The sequence below is a fragment of the Cervus elaphus genome, chromosome 33 (assembly GCF_910594005.1).
Source record: "Cervus elaphus chromosome 33, mCerEla1.1, whole genome shotgun sequence".
NCBI classification, from domain to species: domain Eukaryota; kingdom Metazoa; phylum Chordata; class Mammalia; order Artiodactyla; family Cervidae; genus Cervus; species Cervus elaphus.
The window spans coordinates 54,567,501-54,584,075 of NC_057847.1; the positions used below are offsets into that span (position 1 = coordinate 54,567,501).

The 16,575-nt window shown below is 37.6% G+C and overlaps 1 protein-coding gene across 7 annotated transcripts in view; it reads left to right on the forward strand.

Moving 5' to 3' along the window:
• GTDC1 (glycosyltransferase like domain containing 1) overlaps window positions 1-16,575 on the forward strand; it is a 449,516-nt gene that overhangs the window by 400,633 nt on the left and 32,308 nt on the right. For 5 of the 7 annotated variants that reach the window (XM_043894880.1, XM_043894878.1, XM_043894876.1 and 2 more), the window contains 3 exons: window positions 1,290-1,360; window positions 2,068-2,159; window positions 7,185-9,607. In XM_043894880.1, coding sequence (XP_043750815.1) covers window positions 1,290-1,360; window positions 2,068-2,159; window positions 7,185-7,268 — 247 coding nt within the window. In that variant the 3' untranslated portion in view covers window positions 7,269-9,607. Of the gene's footprint in view, window positions 1-1,289; window positions 1,361-2,067; window positions 2,160-7,184; window positions 9,608-16,575 lie in introns of those variants that run through there. The other 2 variants (XR_006339543.1, XR_006339544.1) reach the window with 1 other exon arrangement.

Consider the following 16,575-nt stretch of genomic DNA (forward strand, 5'->3'; position numbering starts at 1 on the left):
CTACATATGTAAAGAAAATAAATATTAGATGTTAGTTTGGATTTTGAAATTAATCGTTAGTAACTAGAACCTATCCCTTTCCACTGTGTTATCTTAAAACTGCTAGCAGTTCTCAAGCAGAACTTTGAACACAGTATTTTTCCAAACTTTGCAGCTCAAAGTAAATACTTTTCATTTAAACTAATTTCAGTTATAAAATAGGGAAAACATCACCCACTTAAAAACAGCTTAAATTGCATGTACTTTGTCACTGTAAATAAACAAGGTAAACATTGACATAACTTCAAACTATTCTTGGGTTGAAAAAAATCTGCAGTTCAAAATAAAATTCCGCCTTTGGTCAACATTTTGGATGCAATTCAAAGTTTCTCATAAAATAAACATATTTTAAAGAGTGTTTTGAATTTCACTGCATAATTCCTAGCCAACAGAAATTACAGTGGTATCTTTAAGGTTTATTATATGTCAGATCAATAGCCATTATGCAGGACTAACACAAACCCTGAAGAGCAATACCTTTCTTCTACTTAACCCTTACCGCTGGGACATGAAGAAAAACTTCCTATAGTTGGTCCTTAGGGAAATCCTCTCACAGAGTGAAACTTTCTTGTTTCTTTGTTTAATAATAAGAGTATTCTTTTTTGGATAAAATGGAAACTGAGCTGACTTTCCAGTCAAGAAAGCAAAATACTCATTAAGGTAATCTTAATGAGAGTTTCTCAGTCAAACAGGGAAATAGTTTTACATCCTGCCTAATAACAAACTATTTTGAAGCTTTAACTTAAAATGAAAATGACCCATCACAACAGATTGTAAGTTTTTTTTCCAATGTTTTTTAAAGTGCCTCGATGATTTCTACGTCTAGGGTGTTAAAGTTAAGTATTTGCTGTTTTATTTAAACATTTTGAAAAATGAACATTCTGGGGCTTTGCAGCATTATTAAGAAAAGCTGTCCATAACTTAACCATGTTGTTACATGTGTTTATCTGCTGATTATAAAATGTGTTAAACAGTATTTTAAAAACAACAAAAAAAAAATGCAGAGCTGCGCTTTGATTAATTCAGTGAACAAAACATATGCTGTTGGTTCTGTTCTATGAAATTCATATATGATCAATAAAATCTTTTAAAAGAGCAACTTTGGCTTTTAGGATTGCACTGCCGACCATGTTTTTTCATCCCAGCTAACTCTGGGCTCATACTGTTAACTTAGCAAACAAAACCACTTTCTAGCTAGAATGGTAATGTCTTTTTAATATATTTTTATCCTCTTTCTAAATTTTCTCTAGGTTGGAAGCTGTGTATTGTGGGTGTTACCCGCTTTGTCCCAAAGATTTGGTTTATCCCGAAATATTTCCAGGTAGCTGCTTTAATGTACTTTTGTCTTTGTTGAAATTTACTACATGATTCATGCTAAATTAGAAAGTTTGAAAATAAACTTAGGCAGGAGCAATTGTTTATTTGGCAAGTCAACATGTTAGTGTTAAGGAAAATTTTATGTGTTTTAATACATTAGAGTAAGCTTATATTTACCATCTGTTCTTTTAAGATAACAAAAAAGCAAGTTTTCAAATAGCATTCTTCATTGTTAGCATACACATCCCATAATGATGGATTTTTATAAGCAGGTCAGCATTGCTGCAATTGCTTACAGATTTTTTTTTTTTTAATGATATACACAGAGAAAAATTGAGGACTGAAAGTCACACCAAATTATTTCAACAATTGACTAGTTAATAATATGCAACTGTTGTACAGAGTACATACGGCTATCGTACTTGTTCTTTGAAAAAATTCTCATCACTAAATATATCACATATGCATTGTGTTACATTAGAATAATGTATTTTAATCACCCAAAGGAGATGTCTAAACAGCACAACTACACAGTCTTATTTAGCATTAAACATCCTTGTGAGCTGAGGTAACCTTATAAAATCATGCTTAAATAATGTAAAACACGAGGCGGCACAGAGCAATATGCATTTTTAATTAGTAAAGTGACTAATATCGGGTGTGTGCTTTGAGGTTTTTGTTTCATTAAAAATGTATCTGTTTTTCCTGCAGCTGAATATCTGTATTCTACACCTGAACAGCTTTCAAAAAGGCTCCAGAATTTCTGCAAGAGACCAGATATTACAAGAAAACATCTCTATAAGGTAGTTATTGAGAAGAGATTTACGTGGTATAAATACCATATTGAAGTACAAAGAAAAATCTTATAAAAAAAAAAACATTTAATTAACATACTAATGTTTAAAGGAAACATGCTAGGGAGGGATATTAGTTGTTACACTAACAAGGATTAATTAAACTAGAAGCCAGTTGTATTAACCTAGGTCTTATGAAATACGTGCACTTAATGCATGGTACATGCTTTTTTTTAAATTTATTGTTTTCTAAGATGACTGTCCTTTACATTTAGCCCCAAGAGGCTTATAAAAATGAACCTGGATTAATGTAACTCATTAGTTTAAAAGGAAGTAAAAGGAAAGATTCTACAATTAAACTAATGAGGATAAGCCTTTCTTCCCATCGTAATGAAATCTTCAGTCCTCAAAAATTCAGGTGAATGACATTTGTGAAATTTGGTGTTCATTTTTTAAATACTTTAAAGATGATTTTGAGAATCAAATGTTTCCTTTGTCTAGTTCAGTAAAATTACATAAAAACCCTCAGTTAGTTTAGAATTCAACTGTCAGTCTCCTCTCTGAATGACAGAGGCAAAAGGAAAAGAGTTTAAATAGCATCATCATTCAGTCCCTTCATTCGTTATTTTTTTTTTTTCCTTGTTTGAATGAAGAATTTTACATTGTTGGAATAACAACAGAGACACTCTCCTAAAAGTCCAAGTAATTGAACTGGGATAAATCTGCTTTACGAGTTGTGAAGGTGGCTCTAGGCCATGAGTAATATACCTTTTTATATTCTTTGAATGTAGCATCTTCATTTTACATAAATTTAGTATACTTTACAAGCTAGCAGTTTTATAATCCAGCATATTTTAATTTTCCTATGTTAATATATATCCTTTCTACATGAAATACAGCCCGATGCCTTTTTTCCTCTCCTTTCCCTTATCATGGCCTCAGATACATACATATTTACATAGTGATACATCAAAACATGACTTTGTTTCTGCAGGAAACAGTTAAACTTCAAGAAAAAGGGAGAACCAAAAATGCAATTTAACACCCAATTTCAAGCTCATTATCTTTCATTGTCTATTAACTTGGCAATGGTTCAGAAGGTAGCTCATAATAGTTTAAAATGCTGACTGAACAATTCCAGGCTTCAGTATTACTCCTCAGTCAATACGATTGTATCGTATTCGTAGGAAGCTTCAAAGAGAAAACAGTCTTCTAAGGTTTACATCAGATTTCCTCATTTTGAAAGTTCAGTCATGGTCTTGTTTGGGTAAAATGTTAATTTAGTAGTTTCCCACGTAACAGACTGTCAAAATATACAGATTATGAAATTGAAGAAATAGAATAATATGTATTAATACAAATAGGTTCATCTTCTACATATGACACAAAGCTATTTTTTAGTGAGTTTACCATCGGAATATTTTTTTTTTCCTTCTGGTGAATTTTTGGGCAATTTTTTTTTCAGTTTTATTGAGATATAATTGACTTACTGCACTGTATATGTGTGAGGTGTGCCACATAGTGATGGACGTATGCTTTCAAATGATTAATGATTACCACCACAAGTTTTAGTTATCACCCATCATCTCACAGAGGTACCAACAACAAAAAAAAAAAAACCGGGAGAAAAAATGTTTTTATCTCATGGTGAGAATGGTGAAGCATTTTTAATTGTATTTCCAACATCAGAATTTATCCATTTTTAACTTTGCTTCCAGGTAGGCATTATCATTCCTGTTATTTTGGATCTGCAAATCTTTAATCATTTCAAAAGTTACTGCAACAGGTTGCTTAGAGTTACAATAAAAAACACATCTCCAACTGAGATATTTTAATATGGCTATTGCCATAGCATAGCTCTAATTATTTCTTTTACCAAGAGCTTCTGGAAAAACTCTGAAGGAATGTCAACTTAGTGGTACGCGATTAATATACCAAATTGTTCTTCCTATAGCTTAAAAAACAGCATATACCTTAAATGTTTGTTCATGTTACTCTGGTTTACATATATTACTAGTCCATGCACCCTAAAATGGTCCAACTCGGTTTAAGAAATTAGTGTTTTATGCATAAGTGTTTATAAGAATTTCTATATGTTATTCATTTTATGTACTTTTTAGCATGGATTTTTTTCTTATAAATCTATTATACACATTGATATATATCCTCATTCATAGATCTTGATGACATTGTATCCAAAAATTAATCTCAAAAATGAATAAGTTAGCCCAGGGATTAGAAATAATCAAGAGCTTTATAACGCAGTACCAGGACAAACTGATAAAAATCACAAGGACCACAGATCTAATTGGGTGGTTGTAATAAGATTTAGAGCTAAAACAGAAAAGGAATGCCAGCTATAACTTTATCAGCAAGATTTAATACATTACACTATTTTTTTTTACCTTATGTTTTATAAATATTCACATTTCAGGTAACATTCGCCCTCACTAAATATCAGAGAATTATTTTCCCCAAGGCAGCTTTGTACTTTTCTTAGGCAATGGAAGAGACTTTTGTGTATATTATACAGAGAGTATTGAGGTTTTCTTTTTAAATTTATTCCATTGGACAGTGCTGTTTTGCTTTTAAAAACATATGCTTCTAAGATCTAAAAGGATAGAAAGTCACTGAATTCTTTAATTTGCTCCTTTTATATTTTTACACCTTACTCTTTTTTTCTGTTGTTAAAAGTTTACATTTTAAAATCATCTCAACTACTTATCATGTAGAGTTCACTTTAGGATAAGATTTTTCATATGGATTCACACTTAGAAATTTAATGACTAGTATAAGGCTACTAACACTTGGCTTTTTTCTCACATGAGACATTATACTTTCAATATGAGTGAGAGTTTGGGGGCTACAACTTGAAGCAGGATTTGAAACAGAATGCTAGTAACTGAAAAGCAGAAACAGAATTTGATACCTTTTTTTTCTTAAAGTGACTCTCTCTGCTGCAAAACTCCATGCCCATGACTTCTCACCTGAAATGGTTTCAGACTTGAAATGTTTAAATTCCTCATGCGAATGCAAGTGTGCTCCCTCTCTCTCTCACACAGACATTTTACTTAAGATATTTAGGGAAATGCATGCAGAAATCACATTTCTTAATGGTTTTTAAAACTTAAAACCCTGTTCTGAATTTTTTAAAAATCTAAAGCCATTTCTTAAAAAGTTTGCCACTAGGCTCAGCCATTGGACTGCAGGTTTCTTGTACTTACAGGACACGTCCCTTTCTAAGTAGGTTACACCCAGCAGCCACACACTTGCCACAGAGATAAAGTAGGTTTCACTTCATCTGTAATAGGGAGCTCTTTTATGACTCTTGAACACAAGATTCTAGAAATAATCATAAAGTAATCAGCCAAGGATTAACTTCTAACAGTAACATAGTGCTTCCTTTTACAACCCAAGTAAGTCTCATACCGGGAAGTTATATTTTTTTTGGTCTCATTTTGACAATGGGAATTTACTTACTGAAAATTCCCAACAATTATTTGAGATCAGTACCTTATGCTTTTAGAAAGCCTTTGATCATTAGATTTTAAAATGCTTTAGAGGAAAATTTCTGTTCACCCCCTTGTTACCAGTATTGAAAATAGCACAAAAGTACAAATGGGGTAGTTGTATAAAATATATACTATCAGGACTAACAGTAGGTTTTCATTCCCACCCAATTTTTCATTTATTTTTATTTATAAATTGAGTGATATTCTGTGTTTTAAAAAAAGAGAGAGAGATGCCACCCTTCCTTTGCTTTATGAGGGTAAACTGTAGTTTAAGTTTTTTCAGATGATAGCAGCTGATTTTTATTTTGTTCCCCTCTTCAAGTTCTTTCACATTCCAGAAACCTTTATAACCTGCTGTTATTTGGAGAGAGGATAATTTTCAGATTTCTGCCCAAAAGTGATTCCAAAGAGTGATTAAGCTTACAGTTCAGACTCAGAGCCCAGAAAAGCCATTTGCGGTTGTCTTAATTATATCAGGTTATATCTCCCCGAACCACAGCCAAGCCACTTTAAGTTTCCTTCAAGAGACTGGTCACTTTATAGTCCCCTTTTAATTTGAGCTTATACTCTAGATGTGAATAAGGTGGTGCTCACTAGTATTAACACGCCTCCAAAGTCATTACTTTTTCCTTAAAAAATGAAAACTTAAAAGCTCATGACAGTTTTAGAACTTCAAAAACCTCTCAACTGCACCAGCACAATCTAAGGCAAATGATCCGTCTCAGTCTCTCTCCCTCCCTCCCCGTTACTCTTCCCTCTCTTTCTTAACTTCTTTCCTTGATTTTGTTTGGCTTGGTTTTCCTTTGATTTGTTTAAGTAAAATGCAAGCAAAAAATCTCTAGCACAATAGATATACTCAGGGTGATTAAGATCAGTTAGAGGTTTTGGCTGCTTCTCTTTCTCTGCTACTAATTTGTAGCCTGGCTCTAGGTGAACTTCTTGGCCTCTATATGATTCATCTATAAACTTGGAAGAATTCTTTTTTTCTTAATTCTTAATAGCATTTTCCCCCTGAGGTCCTGCTATAATGAAATAATGAATATAAACCCGTTTGTAAACTTGAAGTGCTTTATAAATTCCACGTAATAGTAATGGCATTTCTCTTGTGCCTTCACCACTTAAAAGTAAAATTCACATTCACAAAAAAACATGTATTAAGAGTGTTGTCTATCTTATGTTTAGAAAAGTTAAAAGTTGGATGATAAACTTGTAATAGCTGTCATCCATAACATAAACCAGGAAATTTGTGTGCAGTAGAATATACCCATTTGCAAAAAAAAAAAAAAAAGCGGGGTTGGGGGGGGAGCTTTCCACAATGGTTGAAAATATTGTTACACTTCAAACCAATCAGAAACTGGGATTTCCTGAGGTGATGAAACTTGAGAACCATTTACTTGGTGGCTTTTTGAAATCTAATTGACGTAAGTTATGCAAATTTGCAGTATGAATTTTCAGCATGCTTTAGTCTTTCGCGTCGTTAATGCTTCTTCATTGCTTTCTCTTCTCTCCCTCCCCCTTACAGGGTGAAATGGCTCCTTTTTCTTGGGCAGCCCTACATGGTAAATTCAGGTCTCTGCTTACAGCAGAACCTAGGGAAGATTTGTGACAGATGGGGCTAAGTCACAAACTTGCAGCCTAAGGCAGAATCTGTAGAACTTTCCAGAGTGTGCCCATATTTACCTGATCAGAGAGAAAAGAAAATCTGCAGAGGAAGCTGAGCCTGGCTGCTTGTCATAGCTGACACAGAGCCATCTGCCACAAACCTGTGGCGGCTTCAGATCTCCAATCCCTGCCACCACCCCAACTCAAATTAAATACAGATTCCTAGAGACGTTATGATGCTTACACATGTCCTCGGCATCACATGGAGGAGACTGTTCAAAAAAAATATGTGGCCTGTTGTATAACCGCACTCATGTATCCCATATGTGGTGCCACATTGAATTTCCGGTTGAATCCGTTTTTATCCTTTGTACTGGATGACATGGTGCCTGAATTCTTTCTTTTCGCCGACACGATGGCAGCCAAACTACAGCTTCAAACGCTCTCACTTGGCTGGGTTTCTACCTAGGTTGCCAGGTTATCATTGGAGCCTTCTTGTGTCCTCAGAGGGCCACAGGGCCTGGAAGGAGGATCAGAATGCTACTGACTAATTGGGCAGCCATCTCGGAATTGTTTGTGGGCAAAGAGCTGCTTTAGCACTTTTCTTTTAGCAAATTAATGACTCCCTGGCACCGGGGTTTTAAGTGAAGGTATTAATAAGGAGTCTGGCAGGTATTCCCATGATTCACAGAGTTACATTTGCATTTAATTTATCTTAAAGAAAGTTGCAAGATAAACAGCTGTAATTCAGACAAACATGGGAAATACACTAAGTGGGGCCATCTCGCCCATAAAATGAACACAGAGATACTTGTTTTAATTTTTTTCCAGGGATAAAAATAGAGAAATAAAAATACTTCTTAGAAAACAAGTAATTTTGATATAAATGTTTGTCAAAAATATTTGCATCCAGCTACAAATATAATCTTCTTGAGATAAATCACTTATGATTCCAATAGTCAAGCTGGTGTATTTGTTAATGTCAAGATATTTTGAATGGCTAGATTGTAAAATAAATTTTTAATAAAGTGCCCACTGCAATTTTTAATTAACATATCACATTTCCATGTAAGTGTGTACATCTATCTGTATGTTTCTCTCGGAATACTTTCCTTGTGTCAGAGACAACGAATACAATTGTTTCTTTTCCCGATGAACAAGGATCTGTTTTGCAAATGTTTGTGAGATATTATGACATTTCCAAGATTTTCTTTGCATTCTGGAAAGCAGGAGGTAAACATTTGTAGTCATTAAGGTAAAGTCTGTTGATAAACCATCTTCTGTTTACTGACAGGTAAATTGTAACTCTCCTAGCTTTTGAAATGAGTAACTTCTATAAGCTGTAAAGTGAGGAACAGCCAGGGAGAAGGGGGTAGACAAGGGCCAAGCCTGGCTCTTTGGCTTTTGGAAGGACTGAGTTGTCTAGCAGGCATCTGAGACAGAGGGGGCACTGGTTCAAAAGTCTGGTAGGACCCATTTGACAGATAGCAAAAGTGTAAGCAGGAAATAGATCAAGGTAGAGCCCTCGAGCTAGAGGCAGTCTTGCAGATCAGAAAAAAGCAGCAGTTCAAGGCCCAGGAGGCCAAGGAATTTAAAAGCAGGGAGAGTTAAGAAGCAAAAACAACAGGTTCTATCTCTGCGCAGAGTCCTCCCTGACCAGTGTGAGAGCCCTATGTATGATGGATGTCACAGCACTGGATTTGAGTCCTCCTCCCGTTCTGAGAAGGCACTGGACAAATTAGCCCATAAAACAAAGGGCTCGGGAATTATTTGAGAAGTCCCTTCTGGTCTGAGACTGTGAAACTTGCAATCTATCGGTTATGTTCCTTTTGAGTGCAAAAGCTAATATAAAAAGGCCTAAGAGCTTTTTAGACTCTTCTCCTGAGCAGGGTTTAGCATCTAAAGGGATGCTTCGGTTAGAAAGGTGCCGTGTTATAGATAACGTCTCTCAAAACAATATTATACTCTCACAGCCAAGAGACAGTGCTTACTTCATTATGTCCTACTATCCTGAAAATGATGAGCTCACATTTCATAGTGAATCGTGTATTATATGCATAACTATCCATATATACTTTTCTCACTAATTCAAGGGAAAACAACATTAATTACCATTCAGATAGTGCATCTGAAACACTTAAATATTTGCCTGATTTTGGCAAACACAATATCGCAAGTTACCTGTGTACAAAGATGCTTTTCTACACCCATAAGCTCAAATCAAATTTTGGCTTTAGCTGTGCCAGCATTACTTATGGAATAAAAATTTGCAATAAAGTGGTCACTTCTTAAAACTATACTGTTGGATTGGTATTAGTGCAATAAATAAGCAATAAAAACTCTTGTAAATGTATAATCCGTGACATTTGAAAAGATGACTGTATATGTGTGTGTGCCTGTGTGCTTCTCAACAGCCATGATATGGTGGCATGGATATTTTGTTGAGGAAAATCGACAGTACAAGCTGACTCTACTTCCTGCTTTCCTTGTACTGTGCTAAGTCACTTCAATCATGACTAACTCTCTGCAACCCTATGGACTGTGGCCCTCCGGGCTCCTCTGTCCATGAGATTCTCTGGACAAGAATACTGGAGTGGGTTGCCTTGTCCTCTTCCAGCGGATCTTCCAGACCCAAGCAGGGATTGAATCCTCCTCTCTCAAGTCTCCTGCACTGGCAGGGGAGTTCTTTACCACTAACGCCACCTGGGAAGGCACTGCTTTCTTCACTTTCACTAAAGACAGCAGACACTCCCATTATTTCTTATTTTGAGTATGGATGTTGAAAATTTTTGTTTGTTTTTTTTTAAACATTCAGTTCTTTTCATTTTGTTCTCTTTTAGATTAATCATTAAACCAATTTTAATCTTAAATGTGTTTAAAAGTCTGCCCATTATCAACCCTGACACAGTGTTCAGGATGCTTGTCCCGAATTTACCTAACCTGTGTTTCTGGCAAGGTGTTTCTGTAATAAACAGAAGAGCACCTGGTTCTCAGTATACTTATTTATACCAGGTTAACCAGGAATAGGTCAAAAGACCTTTCCCCAAATGCACCTGGTTTAACAAGCATCCTTGAGATATGGTTAAGTTTAAATGTCCTGCTCCAGCTCTCAGTTCTTCAAACTTGCCACATAAAGATGGCAGAACAATCAGTAAGTCAGTGAAAACTCAGCCATAGAGGGCTGCACAAATTCACTTCAACACCTTGAAATGCATCTGGAAGCAAAGATTTCGTTGTATGTTGAAGGTGTTAATTATATTTGATATTTTTAAAAGTAAAATCTGTTTTTGAGAAAGCATCTGCTACCCAGAAATATTATGAGCCACAAAAAAATTTTTCATTTCAGTCTCAAGATACTTTCTGAGGATGAGAGAATCAGTTTTCAAATGAGTCCATGCTGCCTTTTAATGTTGACATATTCTGTGAGTTTTATTCTTCTATTGACTATTGACAGGTGTCCCCCTAAGTGCCTTTCTGTTTCAGTGGAAAACTGGAAAACAAGTTTCATTTTAAAATGTGAATTGAGATGTACAATGACTAGTGCTGCTATCATGTGCCCTCCCCTCACAATTATTCATTCAAATGTAATTGGCAAGGTTTTTAAACTACGTAAACAATTCTACAGGATGCTCAAAGATATGTACTTGTGTGCTTAAAGTAAAACAGAAAACTTGGGAATTAGCACCAAATTTACAATAATGGTTAAGTCAGAGAAGTGATGGTAGGAAGATTAGACACATAACTGGGAAAGGTGCGGTACCTTAAGAAATGGTCTATTTCTTAAGCTGGGTCATAGCACACACAGTCTTATTTCTACCCTTTATGACTTCTTGTATGTCTTAAATGTTATTATTGGATATACATTTTGATAGAGCTGTAGATATCTTGGTTACCATCTGTAATATAGGAGCTATAATATTCTGCTACCACGCCCATCCTTAATGTTTCTCAAGGTGATGGATGGAGTCAGAAAACCATTTTCCTTTCAACAGTAAAAGAAACTGCCCTCACCACCAGTTTTGCATGAGAAGACTTTCCTTGGCTTACTCGGAGCCAAGCACTTAACCTTGACCCTGAAACAACCCATACTTTGAAGGAAGTTGAACTTGACTGTCTGTGGGTTCCTTTTTCTTGGGGCTAATGATCACCGTTGCTCACTGATGTGTGTGGTGTTACAAATAGAAAATGGAAAACTAGGGCTCCAGAAACTCCTTTTTGAAGAGTAAAGAGAGGAAGATGGAGGAAGTTATTATATGAGCTGGTCTTTTTTATCTTGAAAAATTCAGAGCGTTGTGGTAGGGCACAGAGCTGTCTGAGCTGCGAACCGCTCTGCCCACTTCCTGCGCTGTTACCTGTTCCCTTTCCTCTTTAAGACAAGGGCTTTCATTGTCATCATCCCATGAAAAGGAATCCTCCAAGTATCTTTGGGATGCCCTAGCTGCATGTGAGTTACGTATTTAGGGGTCAGTGCCTTCTGGGGTCCTCCTAGCACCTAGCACCACCTTAGTGATTCCTTTTTCTCTCCCATATCCCTGTGGTAATGACTTTCAACCCTAGGACAGGTTCTTCATGGTTCCCATAAACAGATACAAAGAACTGATGTTTCCTAAGAGAGAATCTGGTACTTCCCCTGGTGGCTCAGCGGTAAAGAATCCACCTGCGATGCAGGAGTCAGAAGAGATGCAGGTTCAAACCCTGTGTCGAGAAGATTCCCTGGTGGAGGGCATGGCATCCCACTCCAGTATTCTTGCCTGGAGAATCCCATGGACAGAGGAGCCTGGCGCTACAGTCCATAGGGTCGCAGAAGTTGGACATGCCTGAAGCGACTTGACATGCAGGCACATAGAAGATAATCTAAAATGTGTACTGTCATATTAGTTACTGCATTTAAATAGCAGACCCAAGATGGAATGCTGGAAGATGGGGTTTCTACTGGAAATACTTAGGCAACACTTTTCTCAAGGAATTTGAAGTCCTTTATATCTGAAAATGTAATGTTTCCATCACCATTTCACAAGTGAGAAAATTAAGGCATCATGTTAAGGCCTATGTAGGAGCCAGGCTGCCTTAGAGAAACAGAAAGATGTTCTGTATGTCTTTGTATAAGCCTTTCTCTGCACAGGACACTGTCGTTGTCACCTACCTGCCTTTCAGGAAGCACCAAGGTCAGTGTTGATGACTCACTGGGACCTCTGGTTCCCTATTATTTCTCCCCTCACCAGGCAAAGGGCAGCAGGAGGTGGCTCACAGAGAGACCCTGTAGATTTGCTCATATTTTAAGTATTTTTATTATGACTATTATTATATCTGTAGGGAAGCACTGGGTCTCTACATCCCATCCCAGGCTCTTGCCACGCCCTGTGGCCTTCACACTCTGTAGGACTTACACATCATGTAACTTCCCTGGCCCTCCTGGTAAAGCCTTTATGTTTGTAACCTCCCCATTGTAGATGTGAGGAAACTAAGAGCTGAGTCCTGACCAAGTTGCTTTGGGTCCCCTGGAGACACAGGTCTAGACTTCAGTCTCTTTTAGGAGGTTGTGGTCAACTCATTTGGTCAAGTGGTATGGTTGGTTTGGCGGTGGTTTAGTCGCTAAGTCATGTCTGACACTTGCAACGCCATGGACTATAGCTCACCAGGTTCCACTGTCCATGGGGTTTCCCAGGCCAGAATACTGGAGTGGGCTGCCGTTTCCTTCTCCAGACCATCCCTTAAAGGAGGTGAAGGGCAATAGATCTGTCCATCTTTCCCCCCTTCCCTCCTCTTACTATCAGAAGAAACACAGACAAAGAAGTTGCTAGTACTTGGCTATAGATTTATTTCATGTTCCTCTTCCCTGGCCTGGCTACACTCATAGTCCAAGCAACCACAAGGAGAGGAATGCAAAAAAACTGACTTCTGGTCTTAAACTCTCTGACTTTCTGGTACCTGTGATGTTTCTGAACAGCTGTCTTTTTGCCTTTCACATCATACAACTAGACACTGTCTATCAAACAGATAGGCTGGCCCTTTATCCAAAAGGCAGTCCCCACAATCTCGCCCTGTGCAAAGGGCCTAGGGCAGAGGGGGCAGGGGGCATCAGTGCAGAAGCACCTTTAATTGTGAAGCAAGGGCCTGCTTCCTCTCATCCCAAATAGATAACCCAGAAATTACATCCTGAAACTTACTTCCGCAGAAAGAAAAGGAAGAGGAGGAATAATTTTTAAAAGAAGATACTCCTAATACAGTATTAGACTGTAATTCATAGGGAAATTTATGCCTGAGATATGAATTTCTGAAAATAGCATTTTTTAAAGGGAAACACTGACACATCCTTAATTATAGAGTAATAAATACCAATGGTATATTATCTTCTGATATTTCCTTACACAGATATCAAAGCATGCAGCTGTCTTTGAAAACTGATAATCAAGTACAATATAAGTGTATTACATCTTGAGCTTACAGCACACCCTTTAACTAAGCAGCCTCATGAAGCAGTTCACAGTGAGAAACAGAGCTGCTTCGAGTAGAAACCTAACTGAACAAATTAGACTTGAATTGTAACTTAAGAATCATAGTCAAACCAAAATGCCTGTCCTTGCCAGGAAAGGCATTCCAAAGGCAAAGAGCACGCCAAGTAAAAAGCCTTTGCTTCAGGATTATGGAGGCAGTTCTCAAAAGCCAGCATAACTTAATGATCAATCAGAAAAATATAGAGCAGTAACTTCACAACCAAAGGATGCATAAAAATTGTACAAAGCATTAATAGTGGAATAGGAAGGAAGAATGGGATTTTAACAGAAAGTATTAAGGTCTTAGAAAGCTCTCTTTATTGCTTTCAAACCAGGCAGCAAAAAGAAAGAGACAAACATGGTCAAAGGAAAAGTACGTGGACAAATGTGGGGGGTAGGAAAGGAAATGAAGGTTAAACAAGGCCAATATGATTCAGAATGAAAGGGAGGGAGGCGAGGATAAGGAGCCAGCTGCAATTACTAAATGTTACATTAAGAAGAGCTGCAATGGAGAGGGGAGGTCTGGATATTTGACTAAGTGGATTAATGCCTTCTTCCTGGGGTGTCTGAAGATGCAGATTTTAATTTATTTGGTACAGGATTTTATTGTGAAATTCTTAGGGGGATGAGGATAAATAGAGGCAGTTATAAACACTTAGAAAGTAGAAAAGGGGAACATAAAGGCTTTTCATAAATTTAACTATAATAAACAGTGTTTGAAGCTATGGACACAGGTAAGGAAAAAAAAATGCTAGTCCATAATAGAACTTACAGGAAATTTAGATGAAATTTAAAAGGCCAAAAATAAATAAAAATAACCACATAGATGTGTGAAGCCAAGGATTTTGAATGACTTAGGGGCTGGTTTTATTGCTGCTCTCCTTTCTCCACCCATTAAAAATAATAAATCATAACTCTGGCATTTAGAAACCTAGTCATGAACATCATTTATTAATATAAACTTGATCCTGTGCTGTTCTTCCGTGGGTGGTAAAAATAGGAACTAACAAAACTGGCCTAAAACAAGGACAGCAGGGTGATCCTCTCAAACACAGGAAAACTATAAGGAAAGAAAAACTCCTAATTTGCTCTTTCACCTTATTTATTTTACTGAAAGTCAAAATGTGGAGTGTGAGTGGCTAAATCAAGACTAGACGCTTCAGGGGAGATTTTAAAGATTTTCCTAACTATGTATCAAAAGGGTGGGGGAGGCTTGGAACCTAGTGTGATTTACAGCAATTTATTAATCTGCTCATCTACTTCTGGGAAAGGTGGCAAATAAGGAAGGAAGGCTCTCTACCTTCTACAGTGGAAGCGAGGAGACCAGAAATTTAATCGTTCCCTGAGTGGAACGCGTCTGTCATTTGGTTGGCAATCAGTCCACGAACTTACTGGTTCAGGGGTTTGTCTGGCCAATAACGTTGGAATCATTTAAAGTGAAAATATGGATCAGGAGGTATTTAAGCATTACTGATATGCAGCTATTAATCTTGAATGCAAATAGCATTATCTGGGGTGTGGGCAAATCACTTAACTGGAACCACATGAAAAAGCACTGAATTTTTTTTTTTTTTTTAATGCTGTAAGGAAAAAGGCACTGATGGAAAAATTACAAATAAAAGACAGGAGACTACCTACAAAGAGGAAGGCTGGTAAAATGACTAAACAAGGTGGTCTTACTGCCTCCAACCTGCTGCATCATTTTTCTCAGTAAACAGATTACTAAAAAACAGAGCCAAATACCTCTATTTCTCAAGCTGACTCAGCAACAAGAGGAATAAAATACGAAAAAGTGCAATGCCTGGTGGCTCGGGGTGATCCTCAAAGGTCATCCCTTTAGTTTCAGTGTTCCAAATTGAGGGCCCAGAACTAGAGATGTGTGATGGTCACAGAGTGGGATTTGGCTTCTGAACACCACCCTACCATAAGTGAAGGATTTAGAACGTCACGGAGTTGAAGTGGGATCTTAAACCCCAGGAAACACGGTAGAGACTGTTTTGCGATCATAATGAATAAGAGAAAAGGTATCAATGCATACATCTCTCCTTTTTCCTCCAGAGTCCAGAACCATCGAGAACCTTGTGCTCTCTGGTGCTTGCAGCTATGTTCCCTGGCTTTCTATGGGTTCAGCTTTGCTCCTGGATTTCTAATCCTGTGATACCAGGCCAGGGAAGGAAAAAAAAAAAAAAAAACGCAATCTATAAAATTTCGAAACAAAACGTGCACGTGTATGCGTGCCCGTTAGTTCGCTGAAAATAATGAATAAGCAGTACTTAAAGCGTCAAATATTAAAACTTAAAAATGTGTTTTAAAACTTTTTTAGGAAACAAAATGTACTCTTAACGGAGTATTTATAGTCTTTTTTTTTAATATATAGAGGATCCTCGGACCTCTGGGTGCATCAGCAAACGGTCCTGCTACACGAGGAGTGATCCGGCCTCAGGCACCACCTACCCAGGGTCCCCCACTACCTAAAGTTGTTTTACATTTGCCCCGTTAATAAAAGGGGTGTGGGGCGAGGACGACGAGAAGAGGCATTCCCCCCGCCCCGACCCCACCCAGCATTCTGTATTTCCTTTTGTCGTTGCAGTCAGCTGACACGGAAAATGTGTACGGTTCTGCTTGCCTTTTAATCTGTAATTAAGGATTCCTTGTCTGGGGCCGGCTACTTCTTTTGCCCCTTCCCTCCCTTCCTCTCAGGACTTCCGCCCTCGCTCAGGTCTAGCCCTGAGCCGCAGGCTGCGTGCGGGCTGGCGCGGCCCGGCTGGGCCGTGGGCAGAGGGGTGGCGGCGGGGCGCGCGGGCCTCGGCCTCACGC